The sequence below is a fragment of the Ovis aries genome, chromosome 10, assembly GCF_016772045.2.
Source record: "Ovis aries strain OAR_USU_Benz2616 breed Rambouillet chromosome 10, ARS-UI_Ramb_v3.0, whole genome shotgun sequence".
Classification (NCBI taxonomy): Eukaryota; Metazoa; Chordata; class Mammalia; order Artiodactyla; family Bovidae; genus Ovis; species Ovis aries.
This window is the reverse complement of record NC_056063.1, coordinates 28261044-28285389: the sequence shown is the minus strand read 5'-3', so window position 1 is coordinate 28285389 and position 24346 is coordinate 28261044. Positions and strand designations below refer to the sequence as shown.

The window sequence follows — 24346 nt, the reverse complement described above, 5'->3', positions numbered from 1 at the left end:
GCAAGGGGAGGAGCCTGAGGTCAAAGGTGGGCAATGGCTGGGTCCTCAGGCTCTCAGAAATGCGGGGGTTTAGTAAGTCTTTCAGTGAGATGCATGGCCAAGATTGAGGGCACGCTACCTGCTTCTCATGGGGAAAGTAATCTTGAATCTTTAGAGGACTGCTTTTCTCTTCTGCAAAGTGGTAAGGTGTGATTTCAGTTGTCTTGGTGCTTTACAAGTGAGTGGTATTTGATGTATAAGGAAAATGCATGCCTACCTAAGTATGAATGAGGCTTCACCATTGTCATCGATTTGTGGATTTTGTTTTGTTTTTTCTCCCATCTTGGGTCAACCCACCAAACTCTTCAGAATTAAACAAAATCAGGTGAGAACCAAATTCAAAGCAGAGCAATGAAATTCATGACTCTTTTACCATGAGAGATCCAAACGTAAATTTCCATGCAGACATTAAATAAATTGTGGACTTGAGTACCAAATGCAAGAAGTATCCCTCTTCTAAAACAATAAAAATACCTAATTGTATATATTGCTGAGGAAGCCCTTCCAGGTCTCAGGCCGAGGGCCAGAAGCTCATGACAATACATTTCTGAATCTCTCTCAAGGGCCGAGAGGGGCAGAACAACTGGGTTCAGATCCTGCCTGTGCCGTTTCTGAGTGGCTCTGGGCAAGTTACTTGGCTTCCCTGTCCTTCGATCTCTGCATCTATGACGTGGGGGTAGTGATGAGCAGTGGTACCTGCTGTGGAGTGGGCACTGTGGACACCAGCTCATCACACCACAGAGTGCTAAGAAGCACACACAGCCTTCCTGAGGCTCTGGAGGGAGAAGCATGACTGTGTTCCCGGGTGGTGAAGCCATTTGGGGATGACATTCTGGGGAGTTAAACATGTCTGGGCCTCTGCAGATTAGAGGTGAGCATTATATTTCTGTTTCTTGGATTGATTAAAATAGGGACAAGCCCAGAGGAAATGCTACTTTCTTTTTTTCCCTGTCAAACAAACTAATTTCGCAGTTGGTTGAAGCTCTTGTGGTGCTTGGTTCTCAAGTTTTACTTTCTACTTCTGATCATTTATCCTAGTCCTAGTCTGTGTTTAGTTTTTTTTTTTTTTCCTGCAATAAAATAAAGGATTGGCTGAAGCTCCAATACTCTGGCCACCTGATGTGAGAGCCAATTCATTGGAAAAGACCCTGATGCTGGGAAAGACTGAAGGCAAAAGGAGAAGGGGGTGACAGAGGTTGAGTTGATTGGATGGTATCACTGATTCAATGGACGTGAGTTTGAGCAAACTCTGGGAGATAGTGAAGGACACGGAAGCCTGGCGTGCTGCAGTCCATGGTGCTATGGAGAGTTGGACACAACTGAGAGACTGAACAACAACAAAGGACTGGTCTGTGACTTGTGTAAGGAGCAGATCATAGGGACATGTGCCACCACCGGGGTCTCCTATGTAGTTGTTTAGACCACAGCCCCCAATATGCATCACGGCTAAGATTCGTGAGTAGGTAGAGACCACTCACTGGATTTATTTATTTCAAAATTCAGGCCACAAGTCCCTCCATTACAATGTGGAAAGCCCTGTTTTATTCAAGTGCCTGCATCCATGGGGTCCACAGCTAAGTAGGGCTGTAAGGGTATATGCCACCACAGCCAACATAAGGCATAAATTAAGAACATCAGAAAGCCGAAGGGACCAATTCACAGCAGAGCTTCTGTGAAGGTAACATGGCCTAATGCATGTTATTCAAGCCTGTCCCACATGTGGGTTTTGAAATGCTGGTGATAAAGGGAAGAATTCAATCACACCACTCGGTTGAAAACAAATCGTATTGTTAGTCTTTGGCATTTGTGTTTGTGATACATAGCAGCTAAGGATCTGCACTGGCAGCCGGACAGACAGCCACACAGGCGTGGCTGCGCTTGGTTTAATAAGAACCATGTGTTACAACCAAAACAACATCTGACCTTCCTGCTTCGAACAGTGTGTGTACTTCTCAAGGGCTCTATTCAGGCAGACAGCTGTTGGGACGTTTATTCCCACATTTTTCATTTTTCTTTGACCCGGACAAATTGCCCATGTTTTAATATATTCTCTGGATATCGTTTTTCACCATTTTACCTCCTTAGCTTGAATCTTTGGTTCCTAGCTCAAACCCCAAATTGTTATGAAGGTGAGGTCAACCAAAATTCATTTGCGCTTTTTCTGGGTGTTATTTTAGAGCAGAAATTCAGGCTAAAGTTATTTTTAAAGATTTGGTTACTCGGGAGTGACTTAAAAATCCACGGGCTGTAATGACTTCTCTGTGTAGACCAGAATAAAGAACACTTTCTTACAACTCAGGGATGTTTTCTCTGCTTCTTTAAAATATAGTGCAGCTTGACTTGTTACATACAGAAGATGTGAAATGAAAAAAGTAGCTAACAATTTTAATTCTCAGTTTCCTAAAAGGATCAATTCAGTGAGAAAGAGGGGTCTTTCAGCACAGTGGTTATGGGCCTCAGTTCTGGAGTTAGACACACCTGAAGTTGAAACCCTGCTCCTCCACCAGCTAATAGATCACAGGCAAGGGACTTAGCCAGTTCAGGTTTTATTTTCTTTCTCTAGAAAACAAAGACCCTCTGCCACAATGCATGAAATGCCATAACATAGCTTGTGGAAAATAGTTAAGTGCTCAATAAAGTATAACTTTGTTTCAGAACTGAAATCGCCAGCCTTACTCCTACAGAGGGAAAAATGCCTGCAAAGTCCTATAAGAGAGAGGCAGTGTAGTGACTCAGAAACTGAAGGATGTTCCTTGTGACTAGAGAAAAGGGCAAGGGGTGAGAATGCAGAGATGGGGCGAGTTCTGAATCCTCTTGTTACCCTCTCCCTCCACCTGCTCAACCATGATGAAATGAACCAGCCTGACAATGAACACATCCTGAACTGCACTTGAAATAAAATGCCATAGGAAAGAATGAAGCAGAAGACACCTGGCATGACTCACCCCATAGATTCTGGTCTGCATTCTCTTAATCTACAAATCACTGGAGAATTTGAGTCTAATATGGAGTGGATATTTACAGCTAAACAAACTTCTGAAAGATTATCATAAACAAGGCATTTTACGTTTGTATGCAAACCCTCTGATCAAAACTAAAGCAAAGTGAAACAGATGTTAGCCTAGGTTCCTATCGGGCTTATTCATGATGCTTATGGTAAGACGAGATATTTGGAGAATAAACACATAGACGGTCAGTCATTTCAGAATTTTGGTTAGGTTTGTGTTGTTTTTAATTTGTGAATGCAGCTTGTCCTGCTGGTACAACCATGGTCTTAGTAAGGAGTAGTAAGTTGTACCTACCTTTTTCCTTTGGAAGTTCACATCAAGTTTCATTGAGGCACACTTGTTCAACGTATTTAGTCGTCTAAAAAGAAATAAAAATGTGATCATTGCTATCACTAATGAACTAAATCTTTCCGGTTTGATGAGTCTCATCGGTTGCCAGTGAAGCTGAAAGTGCAGAAACAACCAATCACATCCCAACAAAGGATTCTACCAAGAGATGGTACATGCTAAAGGGTTCCCTTTTGTTCTCCAGCCTCCAGGCCTGAGAGGACCTTCCATGAAGCTTACCAATGCCTGCTGCTTCCCTTTCCATCATTCTTGGAACGCTTGGGAAGTAATTTTAAGCCATATTTTCACCAGCCCCTCATTTCATCTGCCACTTTGACCTTCTCTCCAGCTTATCTTGTTAATTCCCAAATTTGGATCAACTCAACCATCTCTCTTCTCTCTTGCTCTTGTGTATAAATGGGAAAAGAACTCACATTATAGTGCTGAATTATATATGCCATGAACTGAATTGTGTCCTCCCCAAACTCACAGTTTGAAGCTCTAAACCCCAATGTGATTGTGTTTGGAATACAAAATGATTAAGGTTAAATGAAGTCATAAGGTAGAGCCTTAATCCAATAGAATTAATGTCTTTAAAGGAAAAGGCTGATTCAATGGACATGAACTTGGGCAAACTCCGGGAGATGGTGAGGGACAGGGAAGCCTGGCATGCTTCAGTCCATGGGGCTATAAAAAGTCAGACACGACTTGGTGACTGAACAAAGGATGCGACACCAGAGCACTCCCTCCCTCTCAACCAGCCATGGGAGGACACGGCAAGAAGGTGGCTATCTGCAAGCCAGGAAGAGAGTCCTCACCAGAAACCAAACCTCACTGGCACCTTGATCTTGGACTTCCCAGCCTCCAGAACTGTGAGAAAATAAAACTTCTGTTGTTTAAGGCACCCAGTCTGTGGTATTTTGTTTTAGCAGTCTGTGATGACTAGTACATAGCAATAATTACATTTTGAAATTCTCCCTCAGCTGGGCTCCTCAAATTGCTACCCAGTGTTTATTTCATTTTTTTTCTCTCTCTGTAGGCATTCATTCTCAGATCATGAAAAATATCACAGTTCCTCAACAGACCATTGCCAGTCAGCTTAAGTCATTAATTATTTTAACAGTTCTTTCCTTCATCATAAGAAATGTTCATATTCTTTTTAAAAAATATTTTTCTTTATTTATTTGACTATATGGCATGCAAACTCTCAGTCGTAGCATGAGGAATCTAGTTCCCTGACTAGGGATTGAACCCAGGTTCCCAGCATTGGGAGCGTGGAGTCTTAGCCACTGTACCGCCAGGGAAGCCCAAGAGGTTCATACTCTTTTTCAAAGCTAACCCTTTATCATGTGTTTGACTATAATATCCACCACATCATCTGGGTTCTTTTTACTCTGCATAGAAATAAAGGGATATCAGCTCTTAAAATAAACTAGATTCTGATGATGGTTATCTTCTTTCTCTAGCCTGGACACCCCACCTGAGCTCCAGAGCTACATTTTAAGCTACTCACTAGTCTCATTCATCAGGGGGGTCCTCCTGGCCCTTCAAACTCACCGATGAAAACTGAACTCACTGTATTCTCTTCAAAACCTGCTTTTCCTGTTTAAAGTCTTGTCTTGATTAACAGCATCACCAGTAAGTCAAGTCACCCAAGCTAGAAAACAGTCATCTGCCTGTTAATTAGACCTCCATGATGTCTTTGAATTTTGCCTCTTCTGGGTCGTACTCAGTCCCTTCTCATCTTTTACTTAGAGTCAGGAGACAGACAGCCTGTTAAATTGGTTCCACTAATGCTGCACACTGAAACTAGTTCTTTTTGTCAGCTTCTTATCATGATATTTACTTAAAATATTTAATAACTATCCTCATTTTCAGCCATCTCCAGCTCACCCACTTATTAGTCATTCATTAGTGTCAGCTATGACAGGCAGTTATGGACTAGAAGCTGATCACCTAGTCTGAAGCTATCTTCTGCAGGTCCTTTGCTCCTGTACCTGACAGCCAGTTCCAAATGTGTTAAGGTCTCTACCTAAGAACTAAAAATGTTATCTGAGGTGCATTATGTACAGTTGATCTTTGAACAACATAGGTTTGAACAGAGTGGGTTCACTCAAACACACATGTTTTTTTCAATAAATATACTGGAGGGACTTTTGCGGTGGTCCAGAGGCTAAGACTCCATGCTCCCAATGCAGGGGGCTCGGGTTCGATCCCTGGTCAGGGAACCAGATCTTACATGTCACAACTAAAGATCTTGCATGCTGCAACTAAGATCTGGTGGAGCCAAATGAATAAACAAATAGGAATTTTTTTTTGAGATCTGCAATATTTTGAAAAAAGCTTGCAGACGAACCAACACAGTACTGAAGTAGAAGAACAATGTTGGAGAATTGACACTACCCAACTTTTAGACTTACCAAAAAGCTATAGTAATCAAGACAGTATGATAGCGGTGAAAGAAGAGACAAATCGTCACTGGAATAGAATACAGAGCCCAGAAATAGACCCACACAAATATAGCTAACAAATCTTTGACAAAGGAGTAAAGGCAACACAATGGAGAAGAGATAGGTTTTCAACAAACAACGCTGAAAAAACTGTGTATCCATATGCAGAAAAAAGTCAGTCTAGACACAGATCTTATACGCATCACATAAATTAACTCAAAACGGATCACAGATCTAAATGTAAGCACAAAACTGTAACACTCCCAGAAGATAACACAGGAGAATATCTAAATGACCTTAGGTTTAGTGATAACTTTCTAGACACAGCTTCAAAGGCATAATCTATGAAATAAATACTTGACAAATTGGATTTCATTAAATTAAAAACTTCTGCTCTGTGAAAGACACTGTCCAATGTATGAAAGGATATGCCATAGCTGTGGAGAAAATATTCATAAAAATCACATCTGATAAAGGACTGTTATCTAAAAAATACAAAAAAACAACTCTTAAAATCAAAATAATAAAACAATCCAATTTAAAAAAACAGACAAAAATCAGGATACCTCACCAAAACAAGATACACTGGTCACAAATAAGCATATGAAAAATGCTCCACATCATACATCATTACAAACCTGCAAATTAAAACAACCGTGAGATACCATGACATACCTATTAGAATGACACCATTCTAAAACATTGATATTACCAAACGCAGGCCAGGATGAGGAATGACAGAAACTCCCATTCACTGCTGGTGGGAGTGCGAAATGGTACAGCCCCTTTGGAAGACAGTTTGGCAGCTTCTTATAAAACTAAACATCTTCTTACTATACATTCCAGTAGTTGCACTCCTAGCTATTTGCTCAAAGAGTTGAAAACTTATTGCACACAAAAACTTGCACAGGAATTAGTTTTTAATCCATAAAGATAAATACTGTATTTCTAAAGGACATATATACTTAAAATATAAAACAATGTGACCGAACTTCTGCAGCCAACATGTCCACAATAGCAATGGGTGTGAGGTGCTACTGCACAGGGATGTTTATAGCAGCTTTATTCTTAATTGCCAAGACTTGGAAGTGACCAAGAGGTTCTTCAGTAGGTGAACTGATAAACTGTGGTACATCCAGACAATGGAATGTTATTCAGTGCTAAAGAACTGAGCCATCAACCCATAAAGGGACAGGGAGGAACCTTAAATGCATATTACCAAATGGAAGAAGCCAGTCCGAAAGGCTACATACTATATGATTCCAACTATATGGCATTCTGAAAGAGGCAAAACAGTAAAAAGATCAATCAGTATAGGGACAGTAAAAAGATCAGTGGCTACTATTGGTTAGGAGGGAGAGAGGAATCACAGGATGGACAGAAAGGGTAGAGGATTGTTAGAGCAGTGAAACATTCTGTATGATACTATAATGGTGGATACATGACACTAAACATTTGTCAAAACCCATAAAATGTATACGACTGGGGGTGAAGCCTAATGCAAACTATAGACTTTGGGTGACAATGATGTGTCAATGCAGGTTCACAGCTGTGAGGTGTCACTTGGGTGGGGGATGTTAATGGTGGGAGAGGCTGTGTATATGTGGGTACGGGTGGCAGGTGAGAACTCCCCATACTTTGCGCTTAATTTTGCTGTGTATCTAAAACTTCTCTAAAAATAAAACCTATTATTTAAAAATGTAATCTTTGTTTTATTCATTTAAAAGTCATTTTATTTCTTGGAGTTTGAAATTACTGATGTAAGGTGATCTGCATTTCTTTTGCTCTGAATCTACTTTCTTATTAGTACTCAGTTCTATCTACAAAATTGTCATGATTAAAGACATCTTAGAAATTCTGGATATAGTTTCAAATATCATATGCACAACTATTCAGTTCTTCCTCTCACGACGGATACGTTTATCCAATCATCATGCCATATACTTTAAATAACTTATAATTTTATTTGTCAGTTATACCTCAATAAAGCTGAAAAAACCCAACTGATTTTTTAAGCTGGGAACAAAAGACAAAGAGGGAAAACATTCTTTACGGTGATCTGAGACTAGGCAGACATTCCCAGCATGGTGTAGCATCAGTCTGTATTTATCTTCTATAATGTAAACAATGGCTAGACTCTCCAAGAATACAAAATGGATAAAACACACACCCTGGAGAGATGGAGATGCCTCTTTAAGGACTGGCTGCTTCAGGTAAAAGAACATGTCATGTAACAGAAGGATTCACAGCCCTTTATCAAAACCACCATGAATTCTGCTATGACTATAGCCAGGCTGCATTTAGGACAAATATTAGCATCAGTATTTGCTTCCCTCAAACTTAATGATGGGGCTTCCTAGGTGATTCAGTGGTTAAGAATCAGTGTTAAGTTCAGAATCAGTGTTAAGTGAATCAGTGTTAAGCCAATGCAGGAGACGCGGGTTCCATCCCTGGGTCGGGAAGATCCCCTGGAGGAAGCAGTGGCAACCCGCTCCTATAATCTTGCCTGGGAAATCCCATGGACAGAGGAGCCTGGAGGGCTACAGTCCCTGAGGTCGCAAAGAATTGGACAGATTGAGCAACTAAACAACAAACAACAAAAACCACTTAATGATAAGTAACATAAAACCCTTCAGAAAACCTGAGTCCGTTTGTCACTGGTGGCCTGGAAAACTATCCCTGCGTGAACAGGAATTATAAAATGTGTTTTCTTTGCTGCATGAACAGTGTGTCTTCCACTGGGTTAGAGCCTCTTTTGAGAGGAACCATAATTTATTCTTCTAATCCACCTAAAACCTAGCGGGAAATTTTATACATGATAGTCTCTGTGGGTTTTTCTTTTAAACTGAACATACTTTGTTTACATTGGTCCAATCAGCGACTGGCTTCAGTCACAATAAACCCTGTGTACTCAGAAGAGCAGAATTATTCTCCCCACTGAATATGACAGGCTGAGAGCCGCACCTCATTTGCATCTCTGACGCCCAGCACAGGCACTGGTTCAGAGAGAATCCACTGGGTAAATGTTTGCTAAGGAAATACTAGAACCTGGCAGGCTCTGGGGACCGACTGGCCTGACCTCTTTTATTTTCAAATGAGGAGACCAAGGCTCTGAGAGGAAACACTTGCTCAGGGGCACCATGCATCAGCTAGACAGCTGGACTTCGCCCTGTCCAGAGATTTCTCCGCTCCAGCCTCCTCAAGGAGGACCCAGGAGGCCTGGGAGATGACAGCCTATGTCCTGGACCTTGCACAGGCTGGTCAATAAATGACAGTTTCCTTCCCCTCGCTATGTTTTCCATGGAAAGAGGAAACCCATGACGCATACTGAAGCTGTGCAGTTTGTGCTTTGGGCAAACTGGATTTACGTGTTGCCACAAGCAAAGCAGTTTGACCCTTTCAGATGGACCGCCCGCAATGTCCATGGCTACCAGAACCTGGTAATTCCTACTGTTGTCTTCAGAAGGGTTCATACATTAGTAAAGGAGAAACAGTCAGAAGTCTCATTTTAAAAGTGAAACTTGAAGTTCTGGAGGGAAAGTCAACAGGAAGAGAAGAAGCTGAGATACAACCATCTGACAGTGGGCAGCACGTTCCAGGAACAAGTCGAGGGGCTGGGAATGCAGAGGTGACCAGATGTGGTCCCTGTCCGTGGGGATCTCACACTCCTGAGTGGGATATAAATATGATGAACAAAAGGAAAAGCAATTAACTCTCAGGATGCAGAAGGACAAAGCCTCCCGGAGGAGGCAATATTTGAGCAAGGCGATAAAGGACTGAGAGAAATCCACTGTGCAGATGAAAAGGACTACAGGCAAAGCCAGCAGTCATTAACTGGAGCGCTCTAGTCTCGGAACTGCAAGGATGTGAGCAGGAATCACCGGCGGGATGGGCTGGGGTCGGATCATGAAGAACCAAAATGAAGATGTTAGAGCAATCTGCAGCAAAGGGGAGCTACTGAAGGAGTTAGGAGAGTAATGTAATGCCACGGCATGCTGGAGACAAAACTGGGGGCAGGATGGAGACGGAACTGCCAAAGAGCAGGTGGAAGACAGTTAACAGTTTAGGTGAGAGATGGCAAAGAGGAGCAGAGGGGAGTGGGAGCAGATGAAGACTTGGCCACTGACGTAGAAGCGTGGGGGCCGGGGAGAAATAGAGGGTGACTTCTGGGTTTCAGGCTTTTGCCAATGTGCCTGTGTCAATTAACAGGGAAAACCATGAAGTAGGGAGGGGCCAGGAACTGGGATTCAGGGAAGAGACATGAGGTCATGTTGGGATGCCTTGTGACATCCAGACCTACTTCGGAATGATCAGCAAGTAGAGGATATACACAGAGGATACATAATGATTAAAACAATCTTCCAGGGAGAATTCAGTGCCCTGGAAACTGCTGTGCTCAAGGCCTGGGTGGAGCAGGAGGAGCTGGGCTGCCGGAAGGTGTAGTCAGAGATATTGGAGGTCAATGGAATCAGCTCAAAGTGGTCCTGGAAGCCACAGAAGGAGCATTACAGAGAGAAGGGAGCAGTTGGTTCATTGTATCAAATATTTAAGAGTAAGTGATACAAAACATAAAATATGCCTCTTGGGTTAGCAGTCTTCGCAGGCAGCGGCTTTGGAGAAGCCTGAGTAGAGGGCTGAGCTGTGAGTGATTGCCGTGAAGAAGTGTAGCTCTGGAGGAGAGAGATTTAGGGCATTTGAGGAGAAAATGAATAATTGATTGCCACACAATATCCTCTCACAGGTAGAAGCGTTAAAATAATTCGTGAACTGACAGGTTATTTTCTTCCAGGTTCCAATGCAATTTAACAAACATGTATTGAATTCCTGCCTGGCACATGGCCGCCGAGCACCGGGAGCCCATGATGTACCGAATGAGATGTGGTTCCTAGCAGTGAGCACTGTGGAGCCTGGAGGGTGTCCCTCGTCTCCCCAGCTGAACACACGTGGCAGTGGGGCCAGCAAGCAGCGAGCTGTGCCCGGGCTGCCCTGACTGATGGGACACCCAGGAGGGGAAGGAGGGAAAGGCAGGCAGGGTGCTTGCTGGGGGTGTGGGGACCAGAGGGAGATGGGGAGGGTGGTCGGGGCCCTGTCTGAGCGGTGTCCCACACGGTGACTGTGACAGAGCCTGGGAGACACAGAGAGGCCCTCTGTACTTGGCGCATATACGGGAGCAGTGGTGCCCTTTCCTTCTCTTAAATGCATGTTTTACCTTTAAACCACCAGACTCTAGACTGCTCAGGAGGTCTTCCGTGCTGACTTAATGGTCAGTTTCCTGGGCTATTTTTCTAATATTCCTGCCAAAAGCCCAAGAGGAATAACAGGCAGGGGTGTGGGTTCATCTCTGACGTGCGATTCTGATTAAAGCTGCAGCCTGAACTTCTCACCCTCCTCACCAGGGTCAGAGGTGAAAGGTCTCCAGCCCCGTCTGCTGAGGAGTGCCCTGGGCGTGGCTCTCAGAGATGGTTGAGAACAAGTCACCTGGTCCAGGGCTCAGAGGTGAGCGCCCCTGGGAGCAGCGGCTCCTCCTTGCGGGGCCTGGGAAAGGTCCCCTGTCTGCCTGGGGGTTCACAGAACAGACTCTGCAGAGCAGGGTGGAGAGCTCTGCCACACACACGTGTCTGGTGTATTCTCAGCCAGGGCGAGGTTTTTCAAATACCACAGGCCATCCAGTGGGATAGCTTTCTGGTGTCTAAGGGGAAAGAAAGGTGTCATCGGAAGTCGCAAGGGGCTGTCCCCAGGCCATAGCTGAGACAGGGGAGGCCACGCCTTCTTGCTGAGCTGTTCACTCTGGCTGTTCTTCTAGCAAATGGCCCTGGGCAGCAGAAATGCTGGCTCCTCTTCCAGCCCATAACCCCACAAACTGGCCCTGGATATCAGTGGAGGTGTGGGAGAGGGATGGTAAAGCGTGGACTGATCTTGCTATATGGTTTCGTTCAAGGGGGAGAGGATGTACATGTGGCACTGCATGAGCTGCATAATATATATTTTTAATTGACTTACAGTTGACAGACAACATCAGATAAGCTTAAGGTATATGACATAATGATTTGATACTTGAAATGATCATCATAATAAGTTTAACGTCCATCATCACACATAGTTACTATCTTTTTTTTCCTGTGATGAGAATTCTTAAGACCTACTCTTTCAGCAACTTTCAAATATGCAATACAGTATTGTTAACTATAGTCACCATGCTGTACATTGCAACCCCAGAAAATAATCTGAAGTCAGTAATATCCTCTAATGACGGGAGTTTTGGGGAAAGTGCAAGCTCCCTCCGCAAACTGATTGGGGACATTAGCCACAGTGGCCCGCAGGTAAAGAGCTAAAAACAAAAGAAGAGGGGCCGCACAGGTGGTGCTGGGGCAAAGAATCTACCTCCCGATGCAGGAGACGCAAGAGACGTGAGTTCCACCCCTGGGTCGGGAAGATCCCCGGGAGGAGGAAATGGCAACTCACTCTAGTACTCTTGTCTGGAAAATCCCATGGACAGAGGAGCCTGGCGGGTGACAGTCCATGGAGTCACAAGCAGCCAGGCACGACTGAGAGACTAAGCACACGAAAACAAAAGAACAGGTTTTCTTGGATTTCTTCTGTTTGTGGATTTCAAAGTTTAAACTCACGTATGCCTGTACTAGAGAAGTCAGATGGGGTGTCCTTAGCTTTTTAACTTTTCACAAAAATTGCATCTAATCCAGATAAAATTTTTCCAGTGAGAATTAGGCTGGGTTGAAGCAAAGGTCATACCAGAGATTCCGAGAAAACTGAAAGAAAGAAAAACCCCGGGGGGAACTGGGTGGGAAGAAACATTCACTCCCAGGCGCCTACGGGCGTCCCTCGGCTCCTCCCCTACCTGCCCTATGGACGTGGGGTCCCCCTTGGTCAGCCTCGGTCCTCTTCTCCTCTCTTTACTGTCTCACTCTCAGGGTCTCATGCCTTTCGTGCATGGATGACACTGCATCTCTGTCCCAAGCTGAGGGCCTGTCCAGCTCCAGACCCACATGCCCGGCTGCACACTCGACACCTTCACTGGCACCTCCAGGCTCCTCGGCTCAGCACCGCTTCCCCCACCTCAAACCCTGGCTGGACTCCTCTCGTTTCTCTCCTCGGCTGTTTCCTGACTCAAGGAAAGGCGTCACCACCACACAGCTGCTCAAACCTGGAGGAATCTGGTGCCCCTGAACTCCGAGCAACAGCAATAATAACAGTACCTGTTATTCATAGGTTCCGGTGAGAATAAAATGAAGTCAATGTCAAGGACTTAGTATGCTAGTCAGCCCACAGTAAACACTCCCAAAATGATAGCCATGGTCGTCTATTTTTTATGTGGCAAAGCAAAGCATTAAAAAAAAATATGGCTAATGTTTTTTACAAAATGCAATACAAATAGCTAAACACACATATATATAGAGATATATAAACTCCTTCTTTAGCCCTGCTGTTCTACTTTGTAGCTTCTTGGGTGTTCTTCCTAAAGTTATTTTGAGTAGGTGGTTGGAAAAGTTAATATAAGAGAACATTAAAAAATATAAAGATCAATTTTTAATATAAATTTTTACACTTAGATATGAAATCCCTACCTTTGACCTTTCTATATCTGTACTTGTCTTGGCCACCCTCATTCTATATAGACTATCTTGGTGTGAGGTTTGTGATGGAAAGTGGGCGTGGGGATGAAGATGCCTTTTCTGCACATTAAATTAGTCAAATAAAAGAAACAAAAGTGAAAGTTCAAAATAACCACATCAAAATTTCATGCGTTCTTGTCTGGGTAATTCCTACTGGCCTTTTAGGGTCATTTTTCCAGGAAGCTCTCTCTAAAATGCTCTCGCCCTTAGCTCTCCTGCACCTGTACTTATAGTGATCACACCATTTGTCCACGTAAGTCAGAGTTTACTCAGTTCTCCACCTAGGTACTATGGGCATTTGGGGACAGATAATTCCTTGTGGCGGTGGGTACACTGTGCCTTGTGGGAGGGAGCAGCATGTCTGGCCTCCACTCATTAGATGCCAGTAGTATCACCACAGTTGTGACAAGCAAAAGTATTCCCAGGCCTGAAGACAGGATCAAATGCTGCCCCCACTTCGGACTGAGAACCACAGCACTGGACTGAGACTTCAGGTGGAAATTCTGTCTTATTTGTCTCCATAGTAAATAAGGCCCTCAAGACACAGCCTTGATGAAGTGACCTTACAGAAGAGATGACACAGTGCCACTACTCTCCACAGTGAATAAGTTCTAAACTCTTCACAAGAGAACAGAGTGTGCTTTAAACTCTTACTCTAATTATTATTATTTTTACAAGTTGAGGTCCATGATGGTACAAATGCAATCAGAATTTCTAACCCTGGGACTTACAAGTTAAATTCGGAAAAAATCACAGGGCAACATAGACATCTTGGGAAGAATTACCTTTAAAGGAAGAAATTAAAAACAAAACAGAAAACACTCCAAATCGTGTTTCACAAAAAGACCTAAGCTTTCTTTGGAAAATGCCAGAAGCAGCCTGTGTGGCTTTGAATCCTAGCACTGCTATTTACGAGCCATAAATGGGCAAGTTATTTCATACCTCTGTGCCTCTATTTCCTCATTTGTAAGATGGGAATGATATTATAGCCTATCTTATAAGATTATTATGGGAATGTAATGAGTAAATATTTATAAAATGCTTAGAGGAGTGCTTGCCAAGCACTTTGTGGTTTATTTATCTATTTATACTTTGGCTGCTTTGGGTGCTCTGACGAGAGGGCTTCTCTTGCGGAGCTCAGGCTCTAGAGGGTGTGGGCCCCATTGTTGCAATGCACAGGCTTAGCTGCTCTGAGCTATGTGGGATCTTAGTTCCTCGATCTGGAGTTGAACCTATCTATTGTGATGGAAGGAAGATTCTTAACCACTGGACTACCAAGGAATTCTCCAGCACTTTGTGTTTTGAAGAAATGAAATCACTGCTTATTGGGATTTGTATTTAACTTATAGAGTTAGAATTTCAAAGGTGGAAGTGACCGTGAATATTATGTAATCATCTATATCCTTCTCCCCATGATCTGTCTGTGGTTTCAGTTCAGGTAGTTGTCACAAATTATTATGTGTTATAACACACAATATGGGTTTCCCTGGTGGCTCAGATGGTAAAGGATCTGCCTGCAATGCAAGAGACCTGAGTTCGATCCCTGAGTAGGGAAGATCTCCTGGAGAAGGGAAAGGCTACACACTCCAGTATTCTAGGCTGGAGAATCCCCATGGACAGAGGAGCCTAGTGGGCTACAGTCCATGGGGTCACAAGGAGTCAGACATGACTGAGCGACTAAGCACAGCACAGAAACACAATATATAAAATATTGTACATTTTATATGATATTCTTAAAGAGAAAATTTAAAAGTACATTATCAATTTTCATAAAACTATTATTTGAAATTATTAATGTTATTTAATTTACTCAAATCAAATGGCATGGCTTTGTGTGTAGAGGTAAACTGTAAAAATCATTTTTGTTGGCACTCTCTGGCACAGTCTCCCTTGTCCCACATGATATGCATTGCCATTAGATGCTCTTTTAAATGCAAAGGGCAGTGACAGATGAACTGTAACCTTAGTCAATTCCATATCTTCATGAAATAGCACTGAGCAAGATGAATGCCTTTGTTTTATACATGTTATAATGAGTATTTATTAACAGCATAAGTTAGGCAGATCTAACATTAAATTATAAATTCAGAGATCATCTTGGGCATCAAAGCTCGATGTTATTAACAGCAGTCTGAACAAATACCCCAAACCAAAATGCTAACAGAACATGCTACTTCTGGAAAATCTCATTTGGGAGCTTTTGTGTGCTGCAGTTTGCCTTAAAGGTGACAAACCTTGCAAGGTATTGCGATACCTTGGCTATGCCTACATTCTGATACTGTTACAGTTTCCATTAGCTCATCCAGCTATTTTAGATTTGCAATTAGCTTTTCATTACTCACAAGGGAAATTATTTTTCAATTAAAAATTCAATCAAAAACCATAAAAACAGAATTATAATGTGGTTGCTAAGACAGCAGAGACTGCACTACTATCCTGACTGGCAGTAACAGATATTTACAGACTCCTCTGTGCACTGGTGCTGGCAGAGTTGCAGAAGCAATGGTGAGGGCTGATCACCATTCTGGAGGTTTACACCTTCACTAAAGACAGCAAACCTGCCTGGTTTCCAAGACCTGCAAATGAGAGCCACACACCCACATGTACCCCATCAGGCATGAGCCCTCCCTGTCAGCAACGTTCTTGCTACCATCTACAATTTTTTTTTATAAATCTATAAATGGCTAACACTTCTCAACAACTCTCAAAGTGTAAATGGGGACCCAGGACATTAATTGTCTGGCAGGACGTTGTCTGTCTGTCCATACATGAGAGAAACTTTCAGAAAACCGAAGGTGAATAAAATTCTTGTGGGTAACATTTACAGGAGGACACCTTCAGCCCTCTGGTCTCCGTTTATCTACCTGGCAGAAGCTACCTGCCCTCTGGCTATAGTTCTCTGCTCCCTTTAGGATTCTGCATTGGCTCAGCATTTCACATACGCATGAGAAATGTGGAGCTCCCAAAGTTTTAAAAATAAAACATGAGACCAGTTCCATCACTGTGTCTGCACTGCACAAGGAAGAAAACGAATCAAATCACAGCCCCTTACTGCTCTCTAGGCAGCAATCGTAATATACCATATCAGTGGCTGAGTGTCTAATTAACCGCTCATCAAACTCAAAATTTTGAAAGTGCTGTCACTCCCCTCAGGCTGGAAGTCTTCCTTCTGCCTGCTTTCGGGAAATCTGTGTCTTGAAGGAATTCATAAGGAAGGCAAGGAAATTCCGTGTGTGTTCCTTTAGCCAACCTATCTCCATCTCTGCCTTCCTATTCCACTGGCGTCCTTTGATCCACCTGCTGAGACTATTCCTTTGGCCTCTGCTCTATCTACTGCTCCTATGCCCTGAGAATCTCAGCTCACACACTGCCAGCCAAACGCTTTCCTTACATCATAAGGACGACACAGCTGCCCTATGAATTACTCCAATGACAACAGCCTCCTGCCACTCTAATGCACGCTGAGCCCTTATCAAGGGCACTGTGGTATCTGCCGTTGCATCCCTGCTCAGTCCCTCAGTCGTGTCCGACTCTTCGCGACCCCATGGACTGTAGCCCACCAGGCTCCTCTGTCCGTGGGATTCTCCAGGCAAGAATACTGGAGTGGGTTGCCATTTCCTTCTCTGGGGAATCTTCCTAACTCAGGGATTGAACCCACATCTCCTGCATCTCCTTCACTGACACATGGATTCTTTACCACTAGCGTCACCTGGGAAGCCCTCTACAATAGAAGGCTTTCTGATTTTTCTGGCTGACAGCTATTATTATTTACAACTTTATATCTTGAAATGATTCCTGTGCTGGCTAATCTATAACACGTCTGAAAGGCATTTTTTTTTTTAAGTAGGCTTCAATGGAAAAGTCCAGAACTTAGTCAAGGGACCTTAGATCACATGCAGCAGTGAGCAGATAAGGATTTATCATCCACATGTTTGACACTTAAAGTGTGGTCCACTCAGCCACATACATCATCAAATGAACAGAACTGCACATTTAGAAGCAATGTTCACTCTTGCAATCCTGAGTTAAAAATATGTAACAGATTTTGTATTCTTGGTTTATAATGTAATCTTTGATTTATATTTCACAATATAAATTTAAGAATCTATGTGTAAATTACTAGAACTAATGAGTAATTTTAGAAAGACTGCAGAATACAAATGAACAATATCATATATATATTAGCAGTGAATAATGGGAGACTGAAATGATAAGAAAAACCCAGCACTTCAAAACATGAAATTCTTAGGTACCTTCAAGTATGTATATTACCCATATGCTGAAAATGACAAGTCAGGGTTAAAAAGAAAGAAATCAAAGGAGACCTAAATAAATAGGACTGTGTGTATGAATCAAAAGACTTGTCTGTTAAGATATCAATTATCCCCAAATTGATCTATTGAGTCAACACAATCCAAATCAATACTCCAGAGGATTTTAAAAACAGATATCCATGAATGGTTTCTAAATTTATATGGAAAGGCAGAGGATCTAGAATAGACAAAATAATCCTGGCAAAGAAGAACAAAGTTGGAGGACTTACACTATTGGATTCCAAGACATACACAAAGCTAAGTAATCAAGTGCCATATTGATAAAAGAATAGATACATGGATAAATGGAACAGAATAGAAAGTCTAGAAACAGACTCATGCATATATGGTCAATTGATTACAATATAAGTGGAAAGGCAATTCAATGAGGAAAGCATAGGCTTTTCAACATTGTGGTCAACCAATGGGACACTGATAAGCAAAAATATGAATCTTGATCCATACTTTGTACCTTATAAAAAATTAATGGATCATCACCTAACACATAAAACACAAAACTGAAATTTCTTGAAGAAAAACAAAGGAGAAAATAGTGACCTTATGTTAGGCAATAGTTCTTATGTATGACATTAAAAACATGAAAAAAATTAATAAATTGGACTCCAATAAAACTTAAAACTTCTTCGAAAGACATTGTTAAGATATTGAAAAAAACAAGTTACATGCTGGCAGGACATTTCAAAACTCAGTAAAAAAAAAACAACCAAATTTTTAAAACAGGCAAAAGACTTGAATAGACAAAAGAAGATATATCTTACAAAAGAAGATATAGGAATGGTAAAGAAGCACAAGAAAAGGCATTCAGCATCATTACTCATTAAGAACATGCAAGTTTAAATCATGACAAGGAAACACTAGACACTTATTAGAATGCTTAAAAACAGAACTAAACAAAACCAAACAATACCAAGTACCAACAAAGATGTGGAGCAACAGAAACTCTCATACATCATTGGTGGTAATACAAAATGGTATGGTCACTTTGGCAATGTTTGGTGGGTTTCTTATGAAGTTAACATATACTTATCAAATATACCCCAAAGCCCCATTCCTAAGAAATTACTCAAAAGAAATGAAAACTTATGTTTACACAAAAACTTGAATATGAATGTTTATAAGGGCTATATAATCACCCAGAAAGAAAAGAAAGAAAGTGGAGTCGCTCAGTTGTATCCAACTCTTGTGTAGCCCACCAGGCTCCTCTGTCCATGGGATTTTTGAGGCAAGACTACTGGAGTGGGCTGCCATTTCCTTCTCCAGGGGATCTTCCCAACCCAGGGATTGAACCCAGGTCTCCTGCACTGCAGACAGGTGCTTTACCATCTGAGCCACCAGGGAAGCCCATTTAATCACTCAAAGTGGTGACAACTCAAATATGCATTTGGTGAATGGACAAACTGTAGTAGTATATCCACACAATGGAAGACTATGATTGATACACACAGCACAGATGAATCTTAGGTGTATTAACTAAAATGAAGCCAGACTCAAAAGCCTACATACTGTTTGATTTCACTTACATAGCATTCTGGAAAAGGCAAAACACTAGGCACAAAAACCAGATTAGTGGTTGCCAGGAGTTGGAAGCAGGGGTAGAAGTTGATGACAGAGGTGAACCAGGGGGTATTTCAGGTGATAAAGCTGTTTTATATCTTGGTTGTGGTGGTGACTACCTGATTGTAGGCATTTCTCAAAACTCAAAGAACTGAAAATAGTGAATTTTACTTCAGATATATACAGAACACCTTGACTCAAAGAAGATATAGATTTTAAAATTCAATTGAGATGATTTTAAATTGAATTTAAACATTTAATTGCATAGATTTCATTTATATGTAGAATCTAAAAAACAAAATAAATAACTAAATAGAAACAGAGTCAAAGATACAGAAAGCAAACAGGTTGCCAGATGGGAGGGGTGGAAGGAGGAGAGATACAGGTGAGGAAGATAAAGGGATGCAAATCTTCATTTACAAAATAAATGAGTCACAGGTATAAAATGTACAGTGTGGGGAACAGAGTTAATAATTATGTAATATCTTTGTATAGTGATAGATGACAACCAAACTTACTATGGCGATCATTTTGAAGTCTATAGAAATATAAAATACCAGGAACTAACATAGTGTTGTAGGGCTAATATTTCAAAGACAAACAAACAAACGTACAGAAAAAAAAAAAATCAGATTTGCGGCAACCTGAGGTGGGAGGAAGGGGCAACTAAATCAAAGTGGTCAAAAGGCACAAACTTCCAGTTACATGCTAAATAAGTCGTAGAGATGTAAAGTACAAAATGATAAAGATAATATACACTGCTGTGTGTTTTGCATCTGAAAGTTAAGGAAGTAATTCCTAAGAGTTTTCATCACAAGGAAAAAAAGGTTTTCTTTTTTCTACTTCTTTAATTTTGTATCTATTTGAGATGATAAATGTTCACTAAATCGATTATAAACATTTCATCACGTATGTAAGTCTAATCATGCTGTACACCGTAAACATAAACAGTGCTATATGCCAATTATATCGCAACAAAACTGGGCGAAAAACAAAAGGCATAATTTGACAATCAAGTAAATATAAGTATGCAAGAAAATGCAATTGGGAAAAAGATAATTAATGCAATACAATTAACAATAAGAAATATTTCTTTTAAAAGTGCCAAGTGGCTTCTCTGGTGGTCCAGCTGTTAAGAATCCACCTTGCAATGTGAGGGACATGGGTTTGATCCCTGATCTGGGAAGATCCCATACGCCATGGGGCAATTAAGCCCGTGTACCACAACTACCAAGCGTGTGCTCTAGAGCCCGCAACCCACAACTACTGAGCCTGCAGGCTGCAACTACCAAAGCCCGAGCACCTGGAGCCTGTGATCCTCAACAAGAGAAGCCACTGCAATGAGAAACCTGCACACGGCAACGAAGGGTGGCCCTCGTTTGCGGCAATGAGAAAGAAGCTCGCACAGCAATGAGGACCCAGCACAGCCAATAAACAAATAAACCTTTCTTAAAAATGTCAACTGGTTAGTAAAAATACTCTTGGTTAAAACTAAGAGGGAAAACTCAGGATGAGGTGCTGGTGGAATAGTTCTAAGGTGCATGAGGGCTTGGGGTGTGCATCAGACATCCTGAGGAGAAAACACTGCTTTTCCAATTCATTGCCTTTAAAGAATTACAACAAAACTATCCAATCCTCTTATAATTGCTCACAAATGGCATTTTGTGCTTGTTTGTTTTCGAGTCCAAATAGCCCATCCCTGCAGTTTGTGATTTGAAGAGTTCTCTTCTCTTCACCCACATAAGCAAACCCACAGCAATGCTTTCCTTGAACATTCAGAGACCATTTCCTAACATGACTCTATTTTCTCTTCATATAGCAACCCTAGAGAAAGCAGCTACGAACACAGAAATATAAATATATGTCTAAAGAATCAGCAAGCCTATGATTATTTCACAATATTCTAACATACATTTGTCTCTCCTATCTTGACAAAAGTTTCCTCATCACTACTTTCTTCTTAAACTGCTATCTTTTGTATGTCAAATGCAGAATGTACGAGAAAAAACACTGGACTACAAGTGATGAAAACTTGTTTAAGGTCAGTTCAGCCCATTACTAGCTCTGTAGCCTTGGAAAAATGACTCGCCTCCTGAAGCTAATATTTATTTCCAGCTCTGACTTCTCTCCAGGGCTTTAGTTAAAAAACTTCCAAGCTAATTTCCTACAGACACACATGACCTCTCATGCACATTTACTTGTTCAGAGATATTTGATTGCATTGGCATCTTTCATTATTACTCAAATTACAATTGTTTTATTTGTTCATGTATGCTTCAATTCTTCAATTAGATTTCTTCAACCAGATTATATATTCTTTGAGGGGAGGGAATTATTCATATATACATCTTTTCTCCTTTTATCACCTATCACATACTGAAGGTGTGAATTATTTCTGAAAGCAGATATAATTACTTGAGTTTACATATTTCAGTTTGCTGATATAATTATTTGTCTTAAAAAATACAGCTAAGTTTGACATACTCATGAAGTTTAACAAGGCCTTCTCTCACCACTCATATTCTGGTCCCTCATGCTTCCTCCTCCCAATAATCCACGCACACTCCATCACTGTCTATAGCCTCAGCTTGTTTTACATTTTTAAAAATAGAATTTAACACTCTCTGAGATAATCTCTTCTTCTCCTCTCTTTTTCTCTCACTCATTGTCTCTTTGACTCAATCTGTAGTCTGAAGCTCCATACTAGAACTCAAATTCCATGAAACCAGGGACTGATCATGCTCACAGTAAGACACTTATAGCCTGGTATACAGTAGGCATTCAATAAGGACTTACTGAATTGTTGTTGAACTCACCCCTTAATACAGTGACAACTATTATAGACATTTAACAATTGAAAGAAACAAAAATATTTCATATGATTTACCTGTAAAGAGGTTCTACAAGGTCCTTTTCAAGAAAATCATGATCGTTCTTGACAGCCACAATGTTGATGGGAAATTGCGAATCTGAAAGAGAGACAATGGAGTTTATGAGGCTTGTTTTATCTGAATCAGCAACGATATCTTCAGGCCACCACATTTCTGTACTCATGGCTAATCTTAACTGCAGTTCCTCTCCACTGACGGGTGTGTTGGTAATGTTTAGAGAGCAGGGTGCTTACTTTAACCCCAATAAATGTTTTTAAGGATATAAAAAAGCATGCAATATGAAAATAACCAAGTGCTTAACCTTGGCTAGGATTGCTAAATGCCTGTATTTTTATCCATGTGTGCGTCAGTTGCTCAGCCTTATCTGATTCTTTATGACCCCACTGTCCATGGGATTTTTCAGGCAAGAATACTAGAGTGAATTGCCATTTTCCTCCTTCAGGAGATCTTCCCAACCCAGGGACTGAACCCGAGTCTCCTATGTCTCTTGTATTTCAGGTGTATTTTTTACCTGTTTATAGCTCATCATTATCATAGACATTTGCCTGCATGGAGAACTTCTACACTCTCACCATCCACCTAAGGTGGAGGTTGCTGACTTCTCTCCTGATCAGTTCATGAGATACTGATCAGGATAGAAGTTTGGCAGATTTCTTTTTTGAAGTTTCCAAAAATACCTGCAGCTCAATGGTCTCAAGTATTTTATTTTGTAACAAAACCTTTTTCTTTTTTTTAAAAAATATTTATTTATTTATTTTTGGCTGTGTTGGCTCTTAGTTGCAGTGAGTAGGCCTCTCTCTAGTTGTGGCACACAGGTTCCAGAGTGCACAGGCTCAGTAGTTGTGGTCACAGGCTTAGTTGCATGTAGGATCTTAGTTCCCAGACCAGGGATTGAACCCTTGTCCCCTGTACTGGAAGGTGGATTGGTAACCACCGGTCCACCGGTCCACCAGAGGAGTCTCTGTAGCAAAATCCTGTTCTAAACTTGTAACTTTTCTGTAAAAGTATTTGTTCTAATTTTTATTACATTTATAAAAGGCATATGATGACTGGGATTTTAATTCTGACTCTTCCATCTTATAATCTTATAAAAGTCACTTAACCTTTTTGGGCCTCTCTTTCATGATCAGTGAGTTGGTAGTAGAGGGTGGGAATAATGGTTGCTTAGACCAAAACTGTAAGACCCTCCTTCTTGTCTAAAAGGCTATGATTTTATGAAAGTTTTTATCAGAAACTCTAGACCTCAAAGCACCCTCATAGATATGCTCTCTTTTATCCTCAAAGAATTTAACAGAGAGAAGTAGGCTTTTTTAAAATAGAAAACTGAGCTTCTAGGTGAGTAGGTGTGATTCACCAGTGAGTAAAAGTTAACTTTGTTGATTCTTTCCATACTATGTGAATTTTATGCTGTCAGAAACTATATTGTTTAGTGTACTAGCTATGCTCTATTGAGCCCTACAGATCCACGCTCTACTCTTCGGTAACCCGGTTTGCGCCCAGGATCAGCTGTGTGGATGGCGTTCAGTGGGGTCCATGTCCACTACCTTATTTTGTTTGGCCAATGGGAAGCCCCAGCTGGAGACGGAGGGAGGAGGGAGTGTGACATCAGGGCACTGCCCTCCTGGGTCTTCTCCAGGGAGCTGTCGTCACAGCTGTGTCCTCTACTCCTAAGCCTGCTCTGAGATCCTCTCTCCTTCTGGGTTCTGGCATCTCACCTTCTGTTTATGGCTTTGGGCCTAGGGTACAAGCTTTGGGCTGCTACAAGCTTCGGGCTCCTGAACTGTTCCTCGTGGTCTCCTAAGCCCTGCTCACACCTCCATCATGAACACTTTTAGGAATAAGACCTCCACAGATTGTCCTGAGTGTGCCATTGCTCACTGCTGGGATCCTGACTAATTTACAATACATTAGGACTCTCCAAGAAGGAGATGCATTGGTTATAACTCTAGGTATAGGCAAGATATGGGGCTTCCCAGGTGGCATGGTGGTAAAAAAAAATCCACCTGCTAATGCAGGAGACACAAGAGATGTAGGTTCTATCCTTGGGTCAGGAAGAGCCCGTGGAGTAAGACGTGGCAACCTGCTCCAGCATTCTTGCCTGGAAAATTTCGT

At 41.6% G+C, this 24346-nt stretch overlaps 1 protein-coding gene across 14 annotated transcripts in view; it reads right to left on the bottom strand.

The window, feature by feature from the left end:
* Positions 1 to 24346, bottom strand: part of STARD13 (StAR related lipid transfer domain containing 13) — a 573794-nt gene that overhangs the window by 34408 nt on the left and 515040 nt on the right. For all 14 annotated transcript variants that reach the window (XM_060394451.1, XM_060394453.1, XM_042254792.2 and 11 more), the window contains 2 exons: positions 22231 to 22312; positions 3342 to 3405 (listed from right to left, as the gene is read on the bottom strand). In XM_060394451.1, the coding sequence (XP_060250434.1) occupies positions 3342 to 3405; positions 22231 to 22312 (146 nt within the window). The remainder of the gene's footprint in view (positions 1 to 3341; positions 3406 to 22230; positions 22313 to 24346) is intronic.